Source organism: Heptranchias perlo, chromosome 24 (genome assembly GCF_035084215.1).
Source record: "Heptranchias perlo isolate sHepPer1 chromosome 24, sHepPer1.hap1, whole genome shotgun sequence".
Taxonomy (NCBI): Eukaryota; Metazoa; Chordata; class Chondrichthyes; order Hexanchiformes; family Hexanchidae; genus Heptranchias; species Heptranchias perlo.
Genome location: NC_090348.1, coordinates 6,518,743 through 6,545,878, shown reverse-complemented (window position 1 = coordinate 6,545,878; position 27,136 = coordinate 6,518,743). Strand labels below are relative to the sequence as shown.

At 43.5% G+C, this 27,136-nt stretch overlaps 1 protein-coding gene across 1 annotated transcript in view; it reads left to right on the top strand.

The window, feature by feature from the left end:
* The first annotated feature begins 277 nt into the window (after positions 1 to 277).
* The window catches only part of sspn (sarcospan (Kras oncogene-associated gene)), a 35,716-nt gene continuing 8,857 nt past the window's right edge, over positions 278 to 27,136 (top strand). The window contains exons 1-2 of the mRNA XM_068004676.1: positions 278 to 740; positions 11,517 to 11,603. Coding sequence (XP_067860777.1) covers positions 441 to 740; positions 11,517 to 11,603 — 387 coding nt within the window. The 5' untranslated portion in view covers positions 278 to 440. The remainder of the gene's footprint in view (positions 741 to 11,516; positions 11,604 to 27,136) is intronic.

Below are 27,136 nucleotides of genomic sequence, written 5' to 3'. Positions count from 1 at the left end.
AGTTGGTAACCCTATAACAGTGGGGATCAGAAAAGCCAGTTTAATCACAGGCTAGACATAAAAGTTTTTTTTGCTGTATTTTCCAGTTGAATTCTCTATTCCTTTATAAAACTGAAAATGGCTAAGAACTGGTCCATTTCCCCCCTCCCTCTTTGCCAAATGCAAATAACAAACGTTTGAGCTGAGTGGAGTTTGTACAGACCCCTCCAAGTCCCCTTTCTGTGGGGTGTTTGAGTCCCCCTCGCCTCCCCCCCTCCTGTTGGGTCTATATGTGGGATTCGGAAGGCTGAGAACTGCCTCCTAAATGTTTTCCATATTTGTCCAGACTAGGCGAAGGACTGTAATCGATTTCAAACACCAACGCCCTAAGTTCACACATCATCTCCACCAATTTTCTTTTCTTTTAAAACACACACACACACATAAAATAGACAGAAGCCATGGGAACGGACGACCAAAACATCAAAAACCAGGACAAAGCAGGGGAGACGAAGAACACCGAGCCCGCGAAAGAGAAAAGCGGATCGGCGGAGAAGAAGAAGAAGAAGAAGGAGAAAAAAGAAGCGGCCAAAGCGGACCGGGATGAAGACTCCCATAGGTGCTGTGGCTGTCGCTTCCCCGTTATAATCGCGTTACTGCAACTGGTCCTGGGCATTGCCATTGCAGTGGTCGCCTTCATAATGAAAAGTATCAGCTCCTCCTTGCTGACCAGAGACACCCCGTACTGGGTTGGCATCATTGTAAGCTGTTTTATTTTTTTTTTAATTATGAAATCACTGCCTTTTGCAATATGCTTCATGGCTGACATTATTGCATAACAGAGGGGAAATATAGCTAATTAATGCATGCGAGGCTTTATTGCTAAAACCGTTTAGATTTGCAAGGCCAGTGTTAGATGAGCAGCGAGGGGTATTTGCATTTAGGAGAACTAACTGTAATTCTTCGTGTTGTGGCTGTCACAGTAAACAGAACCTTCTGTGAGGTCCGGCGGTTACATTGTATCTTTTGACAATCGCTCCATGAGATACAATGTTGCATTATGATTAAAGTCTGGAACAAAGTGTAACATTGTACAGGAGCGAGACATGTAAATAACAACAGGTCAAAGGTAAATGTGGCTATCAGCTTTAACGAGGGCGCCAGTCTCTTTTGGATATGTCACGCTGCTGAGCAAATGAGCACATGGGAGTGTTTCTAAAAGTATATAGCTGTTTACTTTTTCCTCTCCCCCCCCCCCTCTTTATTCTCAAACATCATGCAAACCTTTATGTTTTTTTAAAAAAATGTTCAGTATTATAACTTTCACCAGTCTTAGGTAATTAAAAAAAACAGTATTGGAGTTTAGAGAGAGCCAAATAAATTCTGACAGCATTTTCCCTGGGGTTTGACGGTATTGAATAATAAATAACAGTTGTGTAAAACTTCTGCTCAATTTTAGACATCTTGAGGGAATAGTTTGCAATCTTTATTGCTCTACTGTAGAAGTGACGAATCTAAGTTGTTTTTCGAATGCATAAAATTAACATTCATATAACGAAGTGCTAAAGTATATTTTGCAACCATTTCATGATTCTAAAATTTGATTCAGCTGTAACATCTAAATAATATAAACCTTACATCTGCACACACTTCCTGTCGACTTAATGGATACTGCCAATGTAAATGTATCATGCTGTAATTACACCCTCCTGTCAGTGGAGGCACTCCAACGCTGCCAGCAGGGTGTAACTACAGTGTGATAAGTTTACATAGGCAATTTCTATTATAAATGTAGGTGATGGAATTTATAAGGTACGACTTCACAATGGGGACCGAAATATATCTGTGTGGCCCAATCCACCCTCTAACCCTGCTCCACCTGAAGACAGCACTTGCTCTTGACTCACTGGGAGTAATTTAGACTTTGGGTGACAGTGTAAAACGGGCAATATCGGATCAGCCGTCCATTATACACCTTTCCTGATTTTCATTTTCATTGCTGTCAATGGGAGATCAACTTTGAAACATCACATTTTGTCACGGATGCCAAAAAATCTTAAAGGAGAAAGAGACTGAATGATTTTGTGCTGCTGTTAATTTAGAGAGAAATTAATCACAGGTTTGTGATCTCTGGTGATGTCTAGGAGCAATTGGCCAGTGATTGATCTCAGAATGTCCAATTAAACTGTGGCCTTGAAGACACAGGCCAAGTTAAACACTGCTGCACCTTAGCAGCAGAATATATTGTGCGTTACATGCTATAATACTCCTGTTCTTATAAAACAGTAGATCCCCTGATAGAGAGTGAGCAATGCCATGGGATATCGGCTAATATAAATGAACGCCGACCAGCGATTCTGACCTATGATTGGTCACAATAAGTCAGATGATGCACTGCTTACAATGACAGGGGAGTCATAGCATGTTCCATACAATGTTGTATTCTACTGCTAAGGTGTCCCTTTTAAGGTAAATAATCTAATTGTTGTTAAGTGAGGTCATTCAGAGATTAATTGTTAAATGAGGAAAGTTTACAGATGGGAAGCTTCATGTAAATGTCAGGCTGCTAGTCAGAAGAATCCACGGTGAAATATTTTTCTTCCCAGTCAAGATTAATTTGCATCTGTAACAAAATGCAATGGATATTCCCTGGATGCAAGACCTTTATATATAGATAACGACTATGTGTTCCATTGTTCTTTCACCCTTGGGACGTGGGTTGGAGGAAATTCTGCTCTGCATGCAGCCTATAAAGGTCCTACAGGAAATGAACTGGGCAGTTTCAAGCCATCTCCCTGTAAATGCGTATCTTAGGCAATGGTTTTCAAACCTTTCTGTATGGGGATTGTCTGCAAAATATTGACAGGCTCCTTGGGACCTCCTGTCCTAACTTTAAAAAGACAGTGTCAACTACCGAAAGAGAAACAGTACTATTACTGGGGGGATAAAACTATTCTATTGGTGTATTACAACAGAATTCATGCACAAGTAAATCAGCAAAACCAGAAAAAAAAATCAGAAATCTGATGACAGTTTGACAGAAATTTAATCACTTCAGGGATTTCTCTTGCAGTTTGAAAGCCAGTGATTTAAGGCACAAACCTGCTTATGGTTCGACACTAACCAGCTGTGTTAGTCATGCCTCATTAATAGTCTGACCTGCAGCCAGAGTGCCTTTGGAAGCACTGCCTCCTTACGGTCAAACTGCCCTGTTTATCTAGGGGTTGCCAACTCTGGTTGGACGTATTCTTGGAGGTTTCATCATGTGACCTCCTGCCTCTAACCGATTGCCCACCTCGCGGTTTACGGCCTTCCCCCGCCAATTTGAAGGCAAACAGACTCTTCATTACCCGATTGGATGGTTCTTGACTGACTGTCAAACAGCCTTTTTTCCAATCTTGAATATTTTTATAACTAACAAATAAAAGTGTCAAAGAAAATGAAAGCCCCTATGATTTTTCTCCTGGGTTGCTCGCAGCAGTGTCCTGGAGATTAATTTTAATTCCTGGTGACTCCAGGACAATCCTGGAGCGTTGGCAACCCTATGTTTACACTATATGGTGCTTCCAGATACATGAGGGAAAAGCATCCCAGCTTCCAACCTGCTTCCTTGCCACCCAGCCAAAAGATCACGTTCTTCTGTTTTTCTACTTTTGATTGCTTCTGTCTTAAATTGGCTTCTTCCAGTCACTTTAAAATTGAGTAAAATTGGGAAAGAATAATGTTTCAAAAAATCCACCCTGGCACACTCTACAACACATTGAGTCACAAGTACAGACTTAAATGAAGATTGAGGGTGATATTGGTCTTGGGCAAAATGGGCGAAAGCCAATAAACAACCCACCTTATATTCTTTTCCATTGGAGAAGAAAATTGGTCAGAGAGTAAAACGGGCGGCCCATTTAATATGGCCCATTTTGTGTTAGGGCCCAAGACCAATGTCCGCGGTCTCCCCACGTTTAATAGGATTGGAAGAAATTTTAAGAGAGGAACAGTGAAAAACCCCTAAGTGGGAGGGAAACTTTTTTTTGTGGGGAGGAAACATGCTGCTAATGGCCTTATTTTCAGTGACTGCAAATTCGGACAGTTTGGAATAGATGGAACCTATCAAAATGCTGGATATAATTTTTCCTAAATTGACTCAATTTGCTATACAGAAACTTCTTTACCCAGGGAGTGGTTAGAATGTGGAAATCGCTAGCATGTGGAGTAGCTGAGGCGAATAGATGCATTTAAGGGGAAGCTAAGTAAGTACATGAGGGAGAAAGGAGTAGAAGGATATACTGATAGGGTTTGATGAAGAGGGTGGGAGGAGGCTCGTGTGGAGCATAAACACCAGTTGGTCAAATGGCCTGTTTCTGTGCTGTAAATTCTATGTAATTCTTCATTGTAAATGGGACAATTTGGTCCCAATTTATGGCTTTAAACAAGATATTAGAGATTACAAAGACTGCATGAATGTCTGGTGTGGGAAAGAGAGAAATTACACTAGTACAGTGGGCAGTGCTTTTCTGATGTTAGGTTTAATGTACGTGGCTGGGGCAATTTTAATCTGTGATCGGTTGTACTAAATGTAAACTCATAATATGTCAGTTCACCTAGGTAGACTAAAATGAACCCACTGGTGAGTTAAAAATTCATAAACAATACATTTAAATACATCTGTACAGGATAGGTCAATGAGATTGAGTAATGTTGAGGCTGCTTAAGTATTGTAAATAGATCAAATCCAGGGAACTATAGGCCAGTTAGCTTAATGTCAGTGGTAGGACAGATAATGCAACCTTTACTCAAAGATGTAATAGAAAAACATCTAGAAACTGAAAATATAATAAAGAATAATCAATATGGATTTCAAAAGGGAGAAAAAGATTTACAAGGATGATACCAGAACTGAGAGGTTATAACCATCGGGAAAGACTGAACAGGTTGGGGCTCTTTTCTCTAGAAAAGAGAATTGTAAACAATTTTACAACACCAAGTTATAGTCCAGCAATTTTATTTTAAATTCACAAGCTTTCGGAGGCTTCCTCCTTCCTCAGGTGAACGAAATGAAATCCTCGAAATGAAATTGCATTTATAATTCACAGAACAATGCTTGGTGATTACAGACAGTTTTTTCAACTGCCCGTTGCCAAGGCAATCAGTGTGCAGACAGACAGGTGTTACCTGCAAGGTCTCAGGAAATTTGAAGTTTCTGTCAGGAAATGCGTCAATGCCAGATTCATCAGGCGCACTCAGAAGACAGTCCAGAATGTCACCCGAGCACAACGCAACGCCATCAACGCTCTCAAGACCAACCGCAACATCGTCATCAAACCAGCGGACAAAGGAGGAGCCATCGTCATACAGAACAGAACGGACTATTGCAAAGAAGCATACCGACAACTGGACAACCAGGAACACTACAGACGGTTACCCGCAGATCCGACCAAAGAACACACCCACCAGCTCAACAAACTGATCAAGACCTTCGATCCAGACCTTCAAAGCATCCTACGCACTCTCATCCCACGTACTCCCCGCGTGGGAGACTTCTACTGCCTCCCAAAGATACACAAAGCCAACACACCCGGACGTCCTATCGTATCAGGCAACGGAACCCTGTGTGAGAACCTCTCTGGATACATCGAGGGCATCCTGAAACCCATCGTACAGGGAACCCCCAGCTTCTGTCGCGACACTACAGACTTCCTACAAAAACTCAGTACCCACGGACCAGTTGAACCAGGAACACTTCTCACCACGATGGACGTCTCGGCACTCTACACCAGTATCCCCCACACTGACGGCATCGCTGCGACAGCATCAATACTCAACACCAACAACAGCCAATCTCCGGACGCCATCCTACAACTCATCCGCTTCATCCTGGATCACAATGTCTTCACCTTCGATAACCAGTTCTTTACCCAAACACACGGAACAGCCATGGGGACCAAATTCGCACCCCAATACGCCAACATTTTCATGCACAAGTTCGAGCAGGACTTCTTCACTGCACAAGACCTCCAACCAACACTATACACCAGATACATCGACGACATTTTCTTTCTATGGACCCACGGCAAGGAATCACTAAAGAGACTACACGATAATATCAACAAGTTCCATCCCACCATCAAGCTCACCATGGACTACTCCTCAGAATCAGTTTCTTTCTTGGACACACGAATCTCCATCAAAGACGGGCACCTCAGCACCTCACTCTACCGCAAGCCCACAGACAACCTCACGATGCTCCACTTTTCCAGCTTCCACCCTAACCACGTCAAAGAGGCCATCCCCTATGGACAGGCCCTGCGAATACACAGGGTCTGCTCAGACGAGGAGGAACGCGATGGACACCTACAGACGCTGAAAGACGCCCTAGTAAGAACGGGATATGACGCTCGACTCATCGATCGACAGTTCCGACGGGCCACAGCAAAAAATCGCATAGACCTCCTCAGGAGACCAACACGGGACGCAACCAACAGAGTACCCTTTGTCGTCCAGTACTTCCCCGGAGTGGAGAAACTACGCCATGTTCTCCGCAGCCTTCAACATGTCATCAATGACGACGAACACCTCGCTATGGCCATCCCCACACCTCCACTACTCGCCTTTAAACAGCCACCCAACCTCAAACAGACCATCGTTCGCAGCAAATTACCTAGCTTTCAAGAGAACAGCGTCCACGACACCACACAACCCTGCCACGGTAACCTCTGCAAGACATGCCAGATCATCAACACAGATACCACCATCACACGAGAGGACACCACCCACCAGGTGCATGGTTCATACTCCTGTGACTCGGCCAACGTTGTCTACCTCATACGTTGCAGGAAAGGATGCCCCAGAGCATGGTACATTGGCGAGACCATGCAGACGCTGCGACAACGGATGAACGGACACCGCGCAACAATCGCCAAACAGGAGGGTTCCCTCCCAGTCGGGGAACACTTCAGCAGTCATGGACATTCATCCACCGACCTTCGAGTAAGCGTACTCCAAGGCGGCCTTCGAGACACACGACAACGCAAAATCGTCGAGCAGAAATTGATAGCCAAGTTCCGCACCCATGAGGACGGCCTCAACCGGGATCTTGGGTTCATGTCACGCTACACGTTACCCCACCAGCGAACAAATGTTATCTGTTTTTAATATAACGGGTCAGTTGCTGTCTTTTCTATGTTTCTACCTCTCTATCTCTGTTTTTTTTTTGTTTGTTGTTTTTTTTTGGTGATTTGTATATTCTGAGACCTTGCAGGTGACACCTGTCTGTCTGCACACTGATTGCCTTGGCAACGGGCAGTTGAAAAAACTGTCTGTAATCACCAAGCATTGTTCTGTGAATTATAAATGCGATTTCATTTCGAGGATTTCATTTCGTTCACCTGAGGAAGGAGGAAGCCTCCGAAAGCTTGTGAATTTAAAATAAAATTGCTGGACTATAACTTGGTGTTGTAAAATTGTTTACAATTGTCAACCCCAGTCCATCACCGGCATCTCCACATCATAGAAAAGAGAAGGCTGAGGAGTCTAATAGAGATCTTTAAAACTATGAAGAGGTTGATAGGGTAGACGTAGAGAAGATAATTCCACTTGTGGTGAAGTCCAAAACTAGGGGTCATAAATATTAGATAGTCACCAATAAATCTAATTCAGAAGAAACTTCTTTCCCCGGGGAGTGGTTAGAATGTGGAACTTGCTATCACATAGAATAGTTGAGGTGAATAGCATAGATGCATTTAAGGAGAAGATAGATAAGGACATGAGGGAGAAAGGAATAGAAGGATATGCTGATAAGGATAGATGACGTAGGGCGGGAGGAGACTCATGTGGAGCATTAACACTGGCATAGACCAGTTGAGCCGAATGGCCTGTTCCTGTGCTGTAAATTCTGTGAAAATAATGCAATTCAGTATTAGAAATAGTTGAAGAGGGGAAGCCCATTTTAGACCACTGCCTATGAGCGAAGAGGCGGAACGTGGACTTTCAATAAGAGTGCATTTTGTTCCCAGACTGCCTCTTCTGCGGCGAGTTGGAAAAATGTTATAGTGTTCCTCCAAGTTAACTCATTGTAGAGGGCACCTTGGGCTAATTCCCCTCCACAATCCAGAACTGATAGTCCAAGCCTCACAGTTCTAGAGCATAGAGAAAATCTTGTGAAGATACCGCGAATGTACAAGTCACTCAAGAATAATATGACTAATATAACATAGGTGCACAACCTTTATTATTTTATAGACCTGTGATGTAGGTTTTGAATGTCACAGCTGTGATTTATTGAACCAGTAGCAAATAAATGATCATTGATACCCATATAATAAAGATTAATGAACTGTAATAAGATAAAATTCCTGTAAAGATTAACTTTTACTTAGCAATAATGAAATTGATGTTGTCCTGTCCACATTATAATGGCAAAATTAATAACTATTTTAGGAGAACAATAGTTTAATAACTTTTCCTACAACCATGAATGGAGCCTAATTTCATAGCTGGATATTGGTGGTGGTGCAGTCTGAACATTATTATTGCTGGCAGCTCACAGTGTTGACGTGGTTTCATGCAGCATTCTGTTTTCCCACCGCAAATGTTCCTTGTCTCCTTCACTTGCAATAGGCCCAACTGCATTTTTGCTTTGCTTTACACGTCTTAGACTCACACCTTGACTATATTTAAAAGATCAAATTGCCTCCTCTTCAGAAATTTCATTTTTGTTTTGGCCATCTCTTGTCCAAGTCTTAGATCTATAAACATAATCTTTATGCAGTCCCCTAGTTATCCTAGATTTGTCCTTTTTCTGCCTTGATATGCATTCCCACCTTTTGGCCATAGCACATGCAGACTGAGAGACAGAGGCACTCAGTTTCCCATTCTGTACTCTCTGATAATGCTTTGAGCAGTGCTCTCCAATACAGACTCAAATCCATGTCATGTTGCAGAATTATTGTAACACCTGACTACACAGAGTGAGCGTTTAGGATGCTGTTTGAAAAGAGAATAGAGAATAATCTATTTTCACATGGATAACAAGTCCAGATGCTCATATTATAATAATACTCTAATACATTTGCAGCAATTAAAAATGAAACTAATATTAGTTCTCAGACCTTGTCTGCTGATGGCTTAGGAACATAGGAATATACGAAACAGGAGTGGGCCATTCAGCCCCTTGAGCCTGTTCCGTCATTCAATTGGATCATGGCTCTTCTGTACCTCAACTCCATTTACTGCCTTTGCTCCATATCCCTCGATACCCTTACCCAACAAGAATCTATCGATCTCAGTCTTAAAAACTCCAATTGACCCCCAGCATCCACAGCTTTTTGGGGGAGAAAGTTCCAGATTTCCACTACCCTTAGTGTGAAAAAGTGCTTCCTGATTTTGTGCCCGAACGGCCTAACTTTAATTTTAAGATTATGCCCTCTTGCTCTTGATTTCCCCACCAGAGGTAATAGTTTCTCCATATCTATCTTCTCAAATTCTTTTAACATTTTAAATACCTTGATCAGATCACCCCTCAATCTCCTAAATTCAAGGGAATACAAGCCAAGTTTATGAAACTTGACCTCATAATTTAACCCTCTAAGCCCTGGTATAATTCTAGGGAATCTGCGCTGCACTCCCTCCAAGGCCAATATAACCTTCTTGAGGTGCGGTGCCCAAAACTGGTACTCCAGATGGGTCAAACCGAACTGGTTATTGTTGCATCTGGATTGCCCTTTGTGCCCCACAGATCAAGTATGACATTGTGGAAGTGCATGTCCTGGTTGTTGAAGAATGGTTGTCTTAATACTTACACAATGAGAAATGTTTACATTTAAGCATTGTCGCTCAGGGTATTTCCTTTCCACTGAAGAGCCTGCATCCTCGGGTGTTTTGCCTGCATGTCCTTTCTGGGCCATACCCACCTACAGCTGAGAGGCTGGGTTGGTGGCTTGCCTGTAGGTCAAGTTAGAAGTTACAACACCGAAATAGGCCATTCGGCCCTTTAAGCCTGTTTTGACATTTACCCTCCACGCAAGCAAATTATTCTAATCACATTTACACGCCCTGTTTCCACATCTCTTCAACCCCTTTTCCTTCATCCACCTATCCAATCTAACTCTGAATGTTGACACAGTTTCTGCCTCATCCACTAACCCCAGAAGTGAATTCCACAACTCTGAAGAAGTTTCTCCTGCTGTCTGTTCTAAATCTCTCAGATTTAATCTTGTATCTATGCCTCCTCGTTAGTGACCCCTCAACTGCTGGAAACAGGTCATTCTTGGACCAGTCATCAGGGGTACATGACAGTCCATGAAGACTTCCTTTCTGATTTTTTCCCCCTACTTTCTTGCAAGGGTATTACCTCCCTTTGCAATGCAACTAAAACTTGAGGAGGGTGAAACCAAACCTGCATTTGTGCAGGTATAAAATCTGTATGCAAAAACTTCTAAGGGCTGAGGGTCTTAAAGAGCATGTTTGCACTTTCAAACTGGTCTCTAAAGTTTAGCAAGGCTGCTTTTAATTTTGAACAGAGGAAAATACATTCACAAACTGACACTCAAACGGTCCTCTGAAGTGGCTCAGCAAGCCACTCAGTCGTATCAAACCGGTTCAAGAAGAAGGCCCACTACCACCTTCTCAGGGCAACTAGGAATGGACAATAAATGCCAGCCTTGCCAGCAACACCCACATCCCGAGAATGAAAATTAAACTGTTTCCGTCTTGCACTGTTTCCTGCCATATGGTTATAGATACTTCCTTTTGGTTTTCTCAGCTTTGAAAAACAGTTTCTCTTGCCAGTACATTGGAAGCTAGGAATAGGGAGGCCTTGTGGGGTTGGCATATTATAACTTCAGCCAGGAAGGGATTGCCAGTAGTCAATTTTAAAACAGACTTTTAGTAAAGGGCCTCACAGGGAATTCCAGAGCAGGAGGACTGGAGTTCCCCATTAATTCTCCATAATATCGAGATGTCCATAGGAAAATGATAACCATCTTGAATTTCTCAGGAGTGATTATAGATATGGTTTAGGATTTTAATTTAAATAATTCTGGAATTCATGCTGACTCTGTACGTCACCACACATGTTCCCATCTTTTGGGGTGCCAAGGTCTGGATGGATTGCTTAGGACACTGCCTGTCAGTCATATCACCCAATTTATGTCTTCCCCCTATAAACGTTTTATATGAGATGGACATAAAATGTCAATCAGGTTTAAAAGCTTGCACAAACATGACTTGCCAAGAAGGACACATAACCACAGATTAAGGTAGCACATTCTACTCAGAGCACAGTGCCCAGTAATTAAAGTATGTTGTATTGTAGCAAAATGTAGAGGTTCCAGCCACTGAGTGCTATATAAATATTGTTTGCCTAATGTACATAATGGAAGCTGATTAAACATTCAGTACATGTAGAATATCAACATTTATTCCAGAATTAATAATTATTGCAAAAAGAGTAAAGACTGATTAATAAAGCCTCTGTAATAAGCAATATTGTACATTTTTTAAAAAAAGTTTAAATATTTCACAGTTGCATTTTTATTTTCCAGGTCTGTTTGGCTGCATTGCTTGGGTTTTATATGTACTGCATCACATACCAGGTTGATGAGCAGACAGCGCTTCAGTTTATAATAAAGGTAATTGATAACTGACATGGTAATGAAATCAAATAGCAAATTAATCAGCTTGTAGTCAAGTCTCATTAACCCAGGTTAAAATGGGCTTTGATAACAGCCTTGCATCTGGCTACTTGCCAGTTTGTGCATTGCTTTATCTGGTGAGATATCCTTCTACTTCACTAATATCTGAGTAATAACGCATTATCACTATAGTAAGAGAATGGCTGAAACTCATGAATTTGAAGTGTAATTGTTGCTATCTGGTCAGATTGTCATATAAACTCTCCAGGCAGGTAATCTTTTTTCCACTTATCTGTTGCCAAGTTGAAGTGTTACAGAATAAAATTTAGATTCACCAGTGAAAAATGTGGTGAAGTATTTTAAAAGTATTTATTTATGTTAAAAAAAAGTTTGATGGGTCAATCTCATTTGGTTGGCTGTCTTATCAATTGAACACTTCTGGTGAGTAAACTGAAACTTAAATGGCAATTTAACTCCAGCAGGGATTCAGTTTACTTCATTACATTAAACTTCTCTCTTTAATTTCTATGAGTGTTTAAAAAATATATATTTCTTTGGTTAAGAGCACTTTGTACACACTGACATAGATCAGCTAGATTGCCATAACACCTGTTTCTATGAAACAATATGGGTAAATGATCTATTGAGGTACTTATAGTTCTCATATAACGTCTCTTTTCCATGACACCAGTTTCATTAATAAAATGTAAATGATGTAATTGGGATGGACTTTGGCCAGAGATAGTCACTGGCTCCCCCACCAAGATAAGAAAGATAGAGCATGAAGCTAAGAGAAATTAGAATCAAAAAAGAAACAGGTTAGAGACTAAATGACCTTTCCATTGGAGTTTAAAGAGATGTCTTATTACTGGCAATCCTCACTATTTTAAATTATAGGAACATTTTTTCTATGCCCCATCAGGAGAAAGTGTTCCAAAAAAATTAAACATAATATGGCCTCTATTTCTTTTTGACTTCAAAGTTAATTTCTGTGGGGAATGCATTCCCCTACCCTTGTGCATCCCCGATATCTTTCAGCCCACCATTGGCGGCCGTGCCTTCAGCTGCCTAGGCCCTAAGCTCTGGAATTCCCACCCGAAACCTCTCTGCCCCTCTATCTCACCTCCTTTAAGATGCTCCTTGAAAACCTACCTTTTACCAAGCTTTTGGTCACCTGTCCTAATATCTCCTTCTTTGACTCGGTGTAAATTTTGTTTCCGATTACGCTCCTGTGAAGCGCCCTGGAGCATTTTACGATGTAAAATGCAAGTTTGTAAAATACTATAAATGCACGTTTATCATTTGCTTCTTAAAATCATTGAAAGTGAAGATTGTGAAGTACAAAAAGGTTCGTACTCTTACTTTCCATTTAGTAAGTGCAATTGTAAACGTTGACAGCCTCCTTGCAACCCCTCCCAGCCAATTCTTCCAGCAAATGCACAGTACAGAGATAGCTACACTGTAGTAGTTTGCCAGTGTGCGGGCTGTGGAAGTAGGGAGAACCACATAGGCTGTTTTTTTTTGCTTTTAGCTAGGTGAAGGCTAAATAAGTTTTTATTAAGTTGTTGTTGTTGTTGTTGTTACAATGCATGACGAATGGGGTCGCAGATGACCTATGCCCAGGCTTCTCCCAAAGTTCCCCCTTCTCCTTCTTTCCAGCTGTGTGGCAACCTGACCAAGATCAGGAAGTCGCCACATGGAGGGGGTTCATGTTACCTCAGGCCTTTGAATCCAGGATGCCTTAGGCCGCTACCTCAACAAGCTGCACCTCCCAGCGGTTAAAACAGCCGGTTCTCAGACCCAGACTGAGTCTCGCAACAGCAGAGTGATTATGTAGTGACATCAGTACTAATCAGTCCAATTTTAACTCAGAAGTTATAAGTGGTGTTGAGGTTATAAGTGGTACATAAGTGGTGTTGTATTGCATTAATGCACTAGCAGGGTTAAGGATGGATTAAGAACTGTAGTTCTCCACAGGATAAGCTACAGACTTCAATTTGATTGTGAGGTGGAGGGGAAGGAGTGAGGCTGCAATGTGGAGGACAGGCATTTCCGTTTTAAGGGAGGAAGGGAAAATTGTAGAATCAGTCAACCTAAACTGCAACACCAAACAGTTCAGGCAAGGGTGGCTCAAGTGCGTACAATCATCCTAGCCCAAAACCATGCATATCGTCAATAGACTTAATTACCACCTGCAGCATCTGAGGAATGTGCTTAGGCTATGAATCTTTTCTAGCTCTTTACTCAATTCTTGCTGGGCAATCCAAATTCCTTGGATTAGCACCACAAGAGCCGACAACCAGACCTCCATGTTCATGCAGCTGGATCTTAACAATCCAAAAAAACCCTCCCAGAATACCAGCTGTGAAACTCTACACATTACCTCTCCTTGCCTTGAAGCTCTCAGCCAAGTAACACTGTGATCCGCAACACTGGCCCTTGTTCAAATGCAGATTTAACAATATTTTGTATAATTGAAGGTTAGTGGTGGGGAGTAGAATATTTTTCTGCTTTGAGCACTGACTGTTATTGTTGTGTGCTCTTGGGTCAGGTAGAGCATGTTCAGCTGCCTTCACTCTGCCCAATTTGTCTTAACATCAACATCACCACATTACTGACCATTGAGAATTGGTTCATTTCCCATACCAGCCACCTTTATAGTCTTTCTGATTAGTGCGAATTTGCACTATATTGTGTGCAGTTTTGAAAGAACAAAGAAAGAACTTGCATTTATATAGCGCCTTTCACCGCCTCAGGACATCCCAAAGAGCTTTACAGCCAATGAAGTGCGTTTGAAGTGTAGTCACTATTGCAATATAGGAAATGCGGCAACCAATTTGCACACAGCAAGGTCCCGAGCAATGTGATAATGACCAGATAATCTGTTTTAGTGATGTTATTTGAGGGATAAATATTGGCCAGGACACTGAAGTGAACTCCCCTGCTCTTCTTCAAAATAGTGCCATGGGAAGTTCTCACTGCACTATTCGAAGAGTTCTTCCGATGTCCTGGCCAACATTTATGCCTCACCAACATCAATAAAGCAGATTATCTTGTCATAACCTCATTGCTGTGGATGTATCAAACCCTTAAGTGAGTAACCAAACCATCTTGCAGGATGGGTCAAGGGTGGTTCCAAGAACTCCAGGGAACCTTGGATGTCAGGGGATATACGAGAATGGATTAGGAAAAAAAGGAGGGCTTTTGGCAGATACAAAAGGCTAAAGACGGAGGAAGCCCTAGAGGAGTACAAAAAGTGCAGGGGGATACTTAAAAAAGAAATTAGGAGATCAAGGAGGGGCCATGAAATAACACTGGCGAGCAAAATAAAGGAAAATCCTAAGATGTTTTATAAGTATATTAAGGGTAAGAGGATGACTAGGGAAAAAATAGGGCCCATTAGGGACAAAAATGGCAATCTGTGTGTGGAGCCGGCAGATGTAGGAGGGGTTCTAAATGAATTTTTTGCATCTGTTTTCACTATGGAGAAGGACGATGTAGACATAGAAATACGGCAGGGGGACTGTGATATACTCGAACATATTAACATCGAGCGGGAGGAGGTATTGGCGGTTTTAGCAGGCCTAAAAATGGATAAATCCCCAGGCCCGGACGAAATGTATCCCAGGCTACTGTGTGAGGCAAAGGAGGAGATTGCGGGGGCTCTGACACATATATTCAGAACCTCTCTGGCCACAGGGGATGTGCCAGAGGACTGGAGAACCGCTAATGTAATACCATTATTCAAGAAGGGGAGTAGGGAAAAACCGGGGAACTACAGGCCAGTGAGCATCAGTGGTAGGAAAATTATTGGAAAAAATTCTGAAGGACAAAATTAGTCTCCACTTGGAGAAGCAAGGATTAATCAGGGATAGTCAACATGGCTTTGTCAAGGGAAGATCATGTCTGACTAATTTGATTGAATTTTTTGAGGGGGTGACTAGGCGTGTGGATGAGGGTAACGCAGTGGATGTGGTATACATGGATTTCAGTAAGGCCTTCGATAAAGTCCCCCACAGGAGACTGGTCAAGAAGGTACGAGCCCATGGAATCCAGGGTGCCTTGGCACTTTGGATACAAAACTGGCTTAGTGGCAGAAGGCAGAGGGTGATGGTCGAAGGTTGTTTTTGTGACTGGAAGCCTGTGGCCAGTGGGGTACCACAGGGATCGGTGCTGGGTCCCTTGCTGTTTGTGGTCTACATTAATGACTTGGATATGAATGTAAAAGGTATGATCAGTAAGTTCGCTGATGATACAAAGATTGGTAGGGTGGTAAATAGCGAGGAGGATAGCCTCAGTCTGCAGGACGATATAGATGGGTTGGTCAGATGGGCGGAACAGTGGCAAATGGAATTTAACCCGGAAAAGTGCGAGGTGATGCACTTTGGAGGGACTAACAAGGCAAGGGAATACACAATGAATGGGAGGACCCTAGGCAAGACAGAGGGTCAGAGGGATCTTGGTGTGCAAGTTCACAGATCCCTGAAGGCGGCGGAACAGGTAGATAAGGTGGTAAAGAAGGCAGATGGGATACTTGCCTTTATTAGCCGAGGCATAGAATATAAGAGCAAGGAGGTTATGATGGAGCTGTATAAAACACTGGTTAGGCCACAGCTGGAGTACTGTGTGCAGTTCTGGTCACCACACTACAGGAAGGATGTGATCGCTTTGGAGAGGGTGCAGAGGAGATTCACCAGGATGTTACCAGGGCTGGAGTGCTTCAGCTATGAAGAGAGACTGGGAAGATTGGGTTTGTTTTCCTTGGAGCAGAGGAGGCTGAGGGGGGACATGATTGAGGTTTACAAAATTATGAGGGGCACAGATAGGATGGATACTAAGGAGCTTTTTCCCTTCGTTGAGGGTTCTATAACAAGGGGACATAGATTCAAGGTAAAAGGCGGGAGGTTTAGAGGGGATTTGAGAAAGAACTTTTTCACCCAGAGGGTGGTTGGAGTCTGGAACTCACTGTCTGAAAGGGTTGTGGAGGCAGGAACCCTCACAACATTCAAGAAGCATTTGGATGAGCACTTGAAATGCCATAGCATACAAGGCTACGGACCAAATGCTGGAATATGGGATTAGAGTAGACAGGGCTGATGGCCGGCGCGGACACGATGGGCCGAAGGGCCTCTATCCGTGCTGTATGACTCTATGACTCTATGACTCTATGATATTGGTGAGTACCTGTATCCAGGGAGACAAGATCTGGAAGAGCAACCTTTCTCGATATTTAACCACTTTGCTACCTCACATTGTACAAATGGAGACTTTGACTCTGGCGTGCAAAGGGTTTCTTGCTGGGGACTATTGCTCAACCAGGTCCAGTTGAGGACACCAAATGTGTAGGCGTGATCTGTATTGAAATAAATATCAGCTGCCAAAAACTAAAGAAACATTCTGGCCTGAAAAGTTGTTCTGAAATCACAATCTCCACAACCTGCTGACATGAGGATAATATGATCTGTTGGGCTACAAATCAAGTCATTCATCTCCTGACTAGAGTACCATGTTCCAAACACCAACATCCTACAGTCCAAACTGGTGTCGCCCAGAGCGCTGGAGAAGAGTCAATAATGATAACTGAATCCTGATGGTGCATACCTCAAAATCTAATGGCTGGATCACTGCCAAATCTGAGCCCAAACCAGCTGACTGTTTTGAAACCTCTTCCTCTTACAGAAACACGTTGGAATGATCACACTGGAAAACTAGCAACAGAAAAACTGGGAATAAATCCCTAAAAAATTCTTCCTTGGAAGATCCCAATATTGACTGGACATCTAAAGTGGTTCCAGGTCTACCTTAGCCTTTGTAGTTCGTAAGCTCCTCATTCATTAAGTGCACCAAGGCACTCATAGATCCTGTTGAATTAATTCTTTTGAAATGTATGATTTCAATTCACTTTTTTTTGTTGCATTCTCCCTAAGCCCCATGTTGGGCCCTGCACCATTCACTGGTTTAAACTAGTGGTATGTCTTCATATCAACATTCAAACATTCTCGGTGTTGGCTTCTTCATTGGCCTAGGGGGTAAATACATTACTTGGTGTGGTACTAAGTCCCAGGTTCTATCCTTGGTCTGTTCTGAGTTAGCTGATCTCAGTCAGGGCATCAATAGGGATGTCACATTTGGTATCAATGCCCCTGGGCCATAGAGAGGAAAATCAGCCCAGTGTTCCCAGTCTTGAGCCAGTCACTCATGCTCAAAAGTACAGGAGTTAGGGGAGGGCACGATCAACCTTGGCTACTATGCCCTCTTAATTGAAGAAGTGTCTCTCAAGGCTCATGGTTGAAGTGCCAAGGAAAGTACCAATGGCCTGCCAACACCCTTGGAAACTACTTAAGTATTCAAAAAATAAACCAGCTTGGCTTTGGGAATTGCTGTTGGGAGGGTGAATGCACCTGATTAATTGTCAGCCTTGGCTCAGTGTCAGAAGGTTGTGGGTTCAAGCCCCACTCCAGAGACTTGTGCACATAATCCAGAGAAGAGGGCACAAAGCCAGGGAAGTGAAACATGGAGAGAAACTCTCAATCAAGCCAGGCAGACTACAGGTCGGCTGGGATCAGGCTCTTTAACTTATGCCCTGCTGCTTCATGGGGCTGTGTGTTAGCAGATAAAACATCATACATGTTACTTGTATGTATTATTAATTAACTGTGCAATTTTGCCTAATGCACTGCTCTTTTCCAGAAGCAGTGACAGACCAGCTACAGGTCTCATCACACTGTTAGAAATATCAGCTGGATAATGGAAGGCTTCCTGTAGGATATCCAATCGGGTTTTTAAAAATTATTATTGTTCATTCTCGGGATGTGGATGTCGCTGGTAAGGCCGGCATTTATTACCCAATCCTAGTTGCCCTGAGAAGGTGGTGGTAGGCCTTCTTCTTGAACTGCTGCTAGCGTTTTGATACAACCAAGTGACTTGCTAGGCCACTTCAGAGGGCAGTTAAAAGTCAACCACTTTGGTGTTTTTGCCTCAGAAATCTGTGCTGGATACGTAAATAAGGTCAAAACTTTTATATGGCTTGATATGATGAGGCAAAAATATTAACAGTACACAGCTTTAACACTGTTGATCTGGCCTGCTTTGGTCTACAAGTTACTGTAATGAATGAGTTGCATCATACTTTAGCACAGCCCACTCCCAGGACAGCTCCAGTGTGTACATTGTCAGTGAACGTGAAGTGGGCTTTGTAAAGCCAAAGATAAGTCATAGATAAGGCAAAGGGGGCATGCATTCATCCTTAAACGGCAGGCTTTTCTATGGGAGGAGTTACAATGTCGGTAACTCAAACACTCTAGATTTCTTTTGATTCATTCTCGAGCTGTGGGCGCTGCTGGCAAGGTCAGCATTTATTGCTCATCCCTGGGTACCTTGAGAAGGTGGTGGTGGGCTTTCTTCTTGAACTGCTGCAGTCCGTGTGGTGAAGGTACTCCCACAATGCTGAGACACATCCTTTGTGTCTCATACGATGAATAAAACTTTGGGATAAGTACATGGAATCAGGTAAAGAGCAGCAGTTCCTGAACATTTTGGCACAGGCATGATAATCTGAATGGACTCCTTCTGCGCTGTAGATTTCTATAATCCTATGAATCTAAGGTGTCCCTTGGTAACCATGGCCCATTAGAAATGGCGCTGCATTGCACTTAGAATTTAATATTAACTAAAATACAACAACATCATTCCCAATAACCAGTATAACTGGGATAAGCGTCCGAGATACAATATGACCTATTATAAAAAGTGGCGGCAGGTGTAAATAAAAGTATTGTAACACTGCAGTTAAAACCCTGACATTGAGCACTTGGACAAACAAGAACTGATCAGAGAGAGCTAGCATGGACTTGTAAAGGGCGAGTCTTGTCTAACAAACCTAGTTGAATTTTTTGAGGCGGTAACTAATGTGGTAGATGAGGGAATGCCCATGAATGTTATTTATGTGGACTTCCAGAAGGCATTCGATAAAGTTCCACATAAGAGACTGTTAACAAAAATGAGAGCACATGGAATTGGAGGCAACCTATTGACATGGGTAGGGAATTGGTTAGGAGGTAGGAAACAGAGAGTAGGGATAATGGGTTTGTATTCCAATGGACAGGATGTGACTAGTGCTGTCCCCCAGATACCTATACTGGGACCTCAGCTTTTCACTATATTTATTAATAGCTTGGATGAAGGAATAGAGAGCCGTATATCCAAGTTTGATGACGCAAGCAAGTTAGGTGGCACAGTAAATAGTGTAGATGGGAGCAGAAAGTTGCAAAGGGACATTGATAGACTAAGTGAGTGGGCAAAACTGTGGCAGATGGAGTTCAATGTGGGGAAGTGTGAGGTCATCCACTCTGGACCTAAGAAAGATAAATCAGAGTATTTCCTAAATGGCTAAAATCATAGAATGATATAGCACAGAAGAGAGGTCATTGGGCCCATCGAGCGTATGCCGGCACTTTGAAAGAGCTATTCAATTAGTCCCACGCCCCTGCTTTTTCACCATAGCCATGCAAATTTTACCACTTCAAGTATTTATCCTATTTCCTTTTGAAAGTTATCATTGATTCTGCTTCCACTGTCCTTTCAGGCAGTGCATTCCAGATCATAACAACTCACTGCGTACATTTTTTTCCTCATGTTGCTTCTGGTTCTTTTGTCAATTACCTTAAATCTGTGTCTTTTGGTTACCGACCCTTCTGCCACTGGAAACAGTTTCTTCTTATTTACTCTATCAAAACCCTTCATGATTTTGAACACCTCTATCAAATCTCCCCTTAACCTTCTCTGTTGTAAGGAGAACAACCCCTGTTTATCTAGTCTATCCACGTAACTGTAGTCTTTCATACCTAGGACTAGAATCTAGGAAGTGTGGAGGAGCAGAGAGATTTAGGGGTCCTTGTATAGAAATCATTAAAAGGTAGTGGACAGATACAAAAAATAATTTAAAAGGCTTAAGTAATGTTGGCCTTTATCTCAAGGGGGCTGGAATACAAAGGGGTGGAAGTTATGTTACAGTTATATAAAACTCTGGTTGGACCCCATTTAGAGTACTGTGTTCAGTTCTGGGCATCACACCTCAGGAAGGATATATTGGCCTTGGAGGGGGTGCAGTGCAGATTCACCAGAATGATACCAGGGCTCAGAGGGTTAAATTATGAGGACAGATTGCACAGACTAGGCTTGTATTACCTTGAGTACAGAAAATTAAGGGGTGATCTAATTGAAGTGTTTAAGATGATTGAAGGATTCGATAGGGTAGATAGAGAGAAAGTATTTCCCCTGGTGGGAGAGTCCAGAACAAGGGGGCATAACCTTAAAATTAGAGCTAGGCCGTTTAGGGCTGATGTCAGGAAGCACTTCTTCACACAAAGGGGAGTGGAAATCTGGAACTCTCTCCCCCAAAAAAGCTGTTGAGGCTGAGGGTCAGTTGCAAATTTCAAAACTGAGTTTGATAGATTTTTGTTAGGCAAGGGTATTAAAGGTTATGGAACCAAGGTCAGTAGTTGGAGTAAAGGTACAGATCAGCCATGATCTAATTGAATGGCAGAACGGGCCTGAGGGGCTGAATGGCCTACTCCTGATCCTATGTTCCTAAAAGTACAAATTGTGAACATTAGTTCCATCTTTATGATTGGTGCAGAAGTGTAGATTGTAACTATAGTGAAGGATGGAACCAACATAAACACTTTTATTTTTAAAGTCCTTCAAATGAGATGTTAAACCGAGGCCCCGTATGCCCTCTCAGGTGGATGTAACAGATCCCAAGGCACTATTACGAAGAAGAGCAGGGGAGTTCACCCCAGTGTCCCGGGCAATATTTATCCCTCAACCAACATCGCTAAAACAGATTATCTTGTCAGGTATCTCATTACTGTTTGTGGGATCTTGCTGTGCGCAAATTGGCTGCCGCGTTTCCCTGCACTTCAAAAGTACTTCATTGGCTGTAAAGCACTTTAGGACGCCTTGAGATTGTGAAAAGATACTATATGAATGCAAGTCGCTCTTTAATGTTCATCTCTCAACCAACACCATAAAAATAAATTAACTAGTCATCTGTCTCATTTGCTGATTGTGGGGCCCTTCCTGTGCACAAATCGACTGTTAGGTTTGTCTAAGTAACAGCGACTACACTTTAAAAAGTAATTCATTGGATGTGAAGTACTTTGCCATGTTCTGAGGGTGTATTAAGATGCTGTCTAAATAATATTTCCACCATTTCGAATTTTAAAAACTCTTTATGCTTTTTGGATTCTGTGACAGTGAGGAAATGGTGGGCTGATGCTGTACTTTGGACAGCAGTCACATCATCTTGTTCCCACGTGCAGCCATGCTTTCAATTATTAATATGAAAGATTAAATCTCATAAGAGCATGTTTTATTTTCACCTGACCATAGAGTAGCTTTGATGGGGGTTCAGATCAAGTCTTCATCTTACTCTCTCTGCTGGGGATGATATAGAAACTATACCAGGAGAAATAACAGGAAACAAACCAGTATGAAGAGGTTTTCTCTTGCACCTTTAGCTCTCCCAATGCCATGCATAATACCCACTGCCTGGTGTTGGCCAATGTCACTCTTCAACTGGTCACTATGAGCTACCTGAAAATAGTTTGGTATGAGTTGGCTTCCTTCCTTGGGTGTTACGCTCTCAGCAACTGTCTGACACCTGTCCCCGATGGACCAAGAAAACTTGCTATGCATGGGATTGTGCGTAAAACCTGTGATGTACTACTTTGTATGCACCAATCCCTAGCTTCCTACTTAACCTTATGACTGAATTAACCGTTTCAAAAGTTTTGGCTGGAAATTTATATCTGTGGAGAACAATTTTGTTAAGGAAAGAAGGTGAACTTACCTTTCATTGGTGGCTGCAGGGCCCGCTGAGGAATCCTGAGCAGATTAGGTCCGACTAATTTCTGGATGGGGTCTCTCAATTAGGCCCCTAATTTACATGGCCTAATGCCCAATTTAGGCGTCCGCAAATTTAGCAGTGGGACCGATTTCTACTTGAATTACTAATTGTTGGAACAGGATTCTACCCATGGTGATCCAGCTAAGAGCAGGCCTCTCTTAAACAGGATGGTTACGTTCTGGCCAGACAGGAGCTGAGCGATGTAAACACTGCAATGACTGGCCTAAACCCAGACCTGTGTAAGTGGAACCCCCAGTGAATCTTATCCTAAGACTTCCCATCTAAATTTAGTCCTTACAACAATGACTTGCATTTATATAGTGCCTTTAATGTAGTAAAATGTCCCAAGGTGCTTCACAGAAGCGATTATCAGACAAAAGTGGACATCAAACCAAAGAAGGAGATATTAGGACAGGTCACCAAATGCTTGGTCAAAGAGAGTGTCTTAAAGGAGGAGAGAGGTGGAGAAATTTTGGGAGGGAATTCCAGAACTTATGGCCTAGACGGCTGACGGCATGGCCATCAATGGTGGGCGCATGAAGTGGGGGATATGCAAGAGGCCAGAATTGGAGGAACGCAGAGATCTCAGAGGGTTGTAGGGCTGGAGGAGGTTACAGAGACAGGGAGGGGCGAGGCCATGGAGGGATTTGAACACAAGGATGAGAATTTTAAAATCGAGGTGTTGCTGGACCGGGAGCCAGCGAGGTCAGCGAGCACAGGGGTGATGGGAGAATGGGACTTGGTGTGAGTCAGGATGCGGGCACTACTTCATTCCCCCCCCCCCGCCCCCCCACAGGTTACTGAGAAAATCAAGGTCAAGTCTGGGTGGAGAGCTGGACTGGCCCAAACTGTGACACAAGCTTTCTGGGATCAGCACCACTTAAAACAATATCTAAATTAGGCAATTAATCAATATTTGATGGTCTGAGGGATTGAATTACCATAGCGGGGTCAACCGTCTGCTCCACTGAAACCCAAGTACATGATACTCGTGTTACACTGCTTGTATTTCCTCTATCTCCAGGCAGAAGCCAACCGACATTCATTCTGATTGGGATATGTCCCATCTGTACTTCAACAACAACTTGCATTTATATAGCGCCTTTAACATAGTAAAACGTCCCAAGGCACTTCACAGGAGCGATTAGCAAATAAAATTTGGCACGCGCCACATATTAGGACAGGCAACCAAAAGCTTGGTCAAAGAGGTAGCTTTTAAGGAGCGTCTTAAAGGAGGAGAGAGTAGTAGAGAGGCAGAGAGGTTTAGGGAGGGAATTCCAGAGCTTATGGCCTAGACAGCTGAAGGCTCAGCCGCCAATGGTGGAGCGAAGAAAATCGGGGATGCCCAAGAGGCCAAAATTGGAGGAGCACAGAGATCTCGGAGGGTTGTAGGGCTGGAGGAGGTTACAGAGATAGGGAGGGGCGAGGCCATGGAGGGATTTGAAAACAAGGATAAGAATTTTAATATCAAGGCATTGCCAGACTGAGAGCCAATGTGAGCACAGGGGGTGACGGGTGAATGGGACTTGGTTCGAGTTAGGATACGGGCAGCAGAGTTTTGGATTAGCTCAAGTTCATGGAGGGTGCAAGGTGGGAGGTCGGCCAGGAGAGCGTTGGAATAGTCAAGTCTAGAGGTAACAAAGGCATGGATGAGGGTTTCAGCAGCAGATGAGCTGAGACAGGGGCGGAGATGGGCGATATTATGGAAGTGGAAGTAGGCAGTCTCGGTGATGGAGTGGATATGAGGTCGGAAGCTCATCTCAAGGTCAAATAGGACGCCAAGGTTGCAAACGGTCTGGTTCAGCCTCAGACAGTGGCCAGGGAGAGGGATGGAGTTGGTGGCTAGGAACGGAGTTTGTGGTGGGACCGAAGACAAAGATTTTAGTTTTCCCTACATTTAATTGGAGGAAATTTCTGCTCATCCAATACCAGATGTCGGACAAGCAGTGTGACAAATCAGAGACAGTAGGGTCGAGAGAGGTGCGGTAGAGCTGGGTATCATCAGCGTGCTCGTGGAATCTGATTTACGTTTTCAGATGATGTCGCTGAGGGGCAGCTTGTAGATGAAAAATAGGAGGGGGCCAAGGATAGATCCTTGGGGGACTCCAGAGGTAATGGTGTGGGAGTGGGAAGAGAAGCCATTGCAGGTGATTCTCTGGCTACGACTGGATAGATAAGAATGGAACCAGGTGAGGGCAGTCCCACCCAGCTGGATGACGGAGGAGAGGCTCTGGAGGAGGATGGTCTGGTCAAAGGCTGCAGAGAGGACGAGAAGGATGAGGAGGGATAGTTTATCACGGTCACAGTCACATTGGATGTCATTTGTGACTTTGATAAGGGCCATTTCAGTGCTGTGGCAGGGGTGGAAACCTGATTGGACGGATTCAAACATGGAGTTGCGGGAAAGATGGGCGCGGATTTGGGAGGTGATAACATGTTCAAGGACTTTGGAGAGGAAAAGGAAGTTGGAGATGGGGCGGTAGTTTGCAAGGACAGAGGAGTCAAGGGTGGGTTTTCAAGCACATGTTTTGGGGGGATTGCACTTTGCCTCACGCGGAGGGCGGGGGGCAGGGGCGTGGGGAAATGCCCCTTCTTGTAACTCATAGTTGAATTGTGCCAGCCTTGCTCTCCAGTAGGTATGCCCAATAGGCACTGAGCTCGGTCCTCCAGAAATGGAAGACCAGACATCGTCTTCGTGGTCTCTTGGCTGGATATGTGTGTGTGCCCAGGATCTGTGCAGGAGGAGGCCCGTCTGGCCACAGTCCCTCTGGCAGGGGAGGAAGTGGTAGAATGAAGTATAGAGACACTTGTGGAGTGCGGTATGTGCCACGCATGACGTTGAGTTGGCCTTTTGGCATTTTGCCATGAGTTTGTACCAGCTGTAGTATAACTCCAGTTCAGTGCAAACCCGCAATTTAAAAGTGTCCAAATGGTGCACTGGATTTCCCGCGAATCTTTTAAAAGCTTTTAATGGAATCTTTCCAATGTTATGTAAGAGAAACAGCATTGAACCTCGTTATCTCCTGGCATTAAAAGTGAAGGCCCAGAAATTGGAATGCGCAGCACCCCATTTTCTGGTGAAAAACAGGCATTGAAGACTCCAATATAGCCTGTGCCCCCTGGTTCCACATTAAAATTGCAGCCCACTGCCGGCCATGACTCGCCCCCCCCCTTCCCTCATGATTGCTTCCCCACACTTCTTGGACCTACGTTAGGCCCATGGCCGGAGTCCCAGCTGGCTGATCTTGCCCCTACCTCTCCCCCCAAACACCTGTGAGCTGCTTCTGGGGCACCTACATGTCGTCAGAGCTACACAAGGAAGGCTGGTGGATCTACTTGCCCTGGCCCTGCTGGCAGACTCTTTAGGCGCGAACATTGTGCGCTGCCCCGGGATTCAGGCGGGATCCAATTTCTAGGCCCAAGTGTGTGGGGAGCAGATCTTTGCACAGGAGAGGAGCTCTTTGTCATTGATCTCAATGCGGCCTGGAGGAGCATGCAGCAGGTAGCAGAACTCCGGTCTGCTTTTTACAGGTACCAGTCTGAGACCGGTCGCTGCAGCCTAATGCTTTCATTGTGGGGAGAAAATTGGCAAGCAAAAAAAGACATTTTCCTTAAAGAAAGAAAGAATTTGCTTTTATATAGCGCCTTTCACCATCTCAGGACGTTCCAAAGCGCTTTACATCCAATGAAATACTTTTGAAGTGTAGTCACTGTTGTAATGTAGGGAAACATGGCAACCCAATTTGCGCACAGCAAGATCCCATAAACAGTGATGTGATAATGACCCAGATCATCTGTTTCAGTGCTGTTGTTTTCGAAATATTAACCAGGACACCGGGGAGAACTCCCCTGCTCTCCTTCAAAATAGTGCCGTGGGATATTTTGCTTCCATCTTTTGCTCGGTTTAATGTCTCATTCGAAAGACGGCGCCTCCCTCAGTATTGTACTGGAAGTATCGGCCTCAACTACGTGCTCAAGTCTCTGGAGTGGGACTTGAACCCACGACCATCTGACTCAGAGGCGAGAGTGCTACCACTGAGTCTTGTCTAAACTCTTACCTTTTCCTATTTGTACATGTTGCCGAGTGTAAGAAGATTATCACTGAATGTCTGTTGTAGACTTTTTCCCAATAGTTCCTTCTAAGTGATTTAAAGGATTATGTGCAAAGATGTTACCGCTTTTAACACTTGCAGAGTCAAACCCCAGTCTGCATGCCAAATTCTATAGCAAGACCGCTTTAAAAAGCACAGCCTATACTCAGCAGTCTAACTTGATTAACGATCACTAGTGTGAGAATTTGACCTTTTGGTTGTGAGGAGCAGATAATGCACCAGATTGGCACACTGTCCGAACTGCTCCGAATCCAGCTCAGACTGACAGAATAAAAGTCTTGGGGGTATAAATTTGTCTCGGGTGGTAGTGCAAAACGGGCGATAGCGAATCAGCAGTCCACTTTACACTCTGCTCGATTTTCTTTCCCATTGACTCCAATGTAACGTGAGCCTCTGATTCGCGACTGCCTGTTTTACATTACTTTCCAAGATGAATTTATACTCTTTTTGTCTCTCTATGAGAATAAGTTTGGTAAATGCCTTTCAAGTTCCTGGCAGTCGTGGGTCTG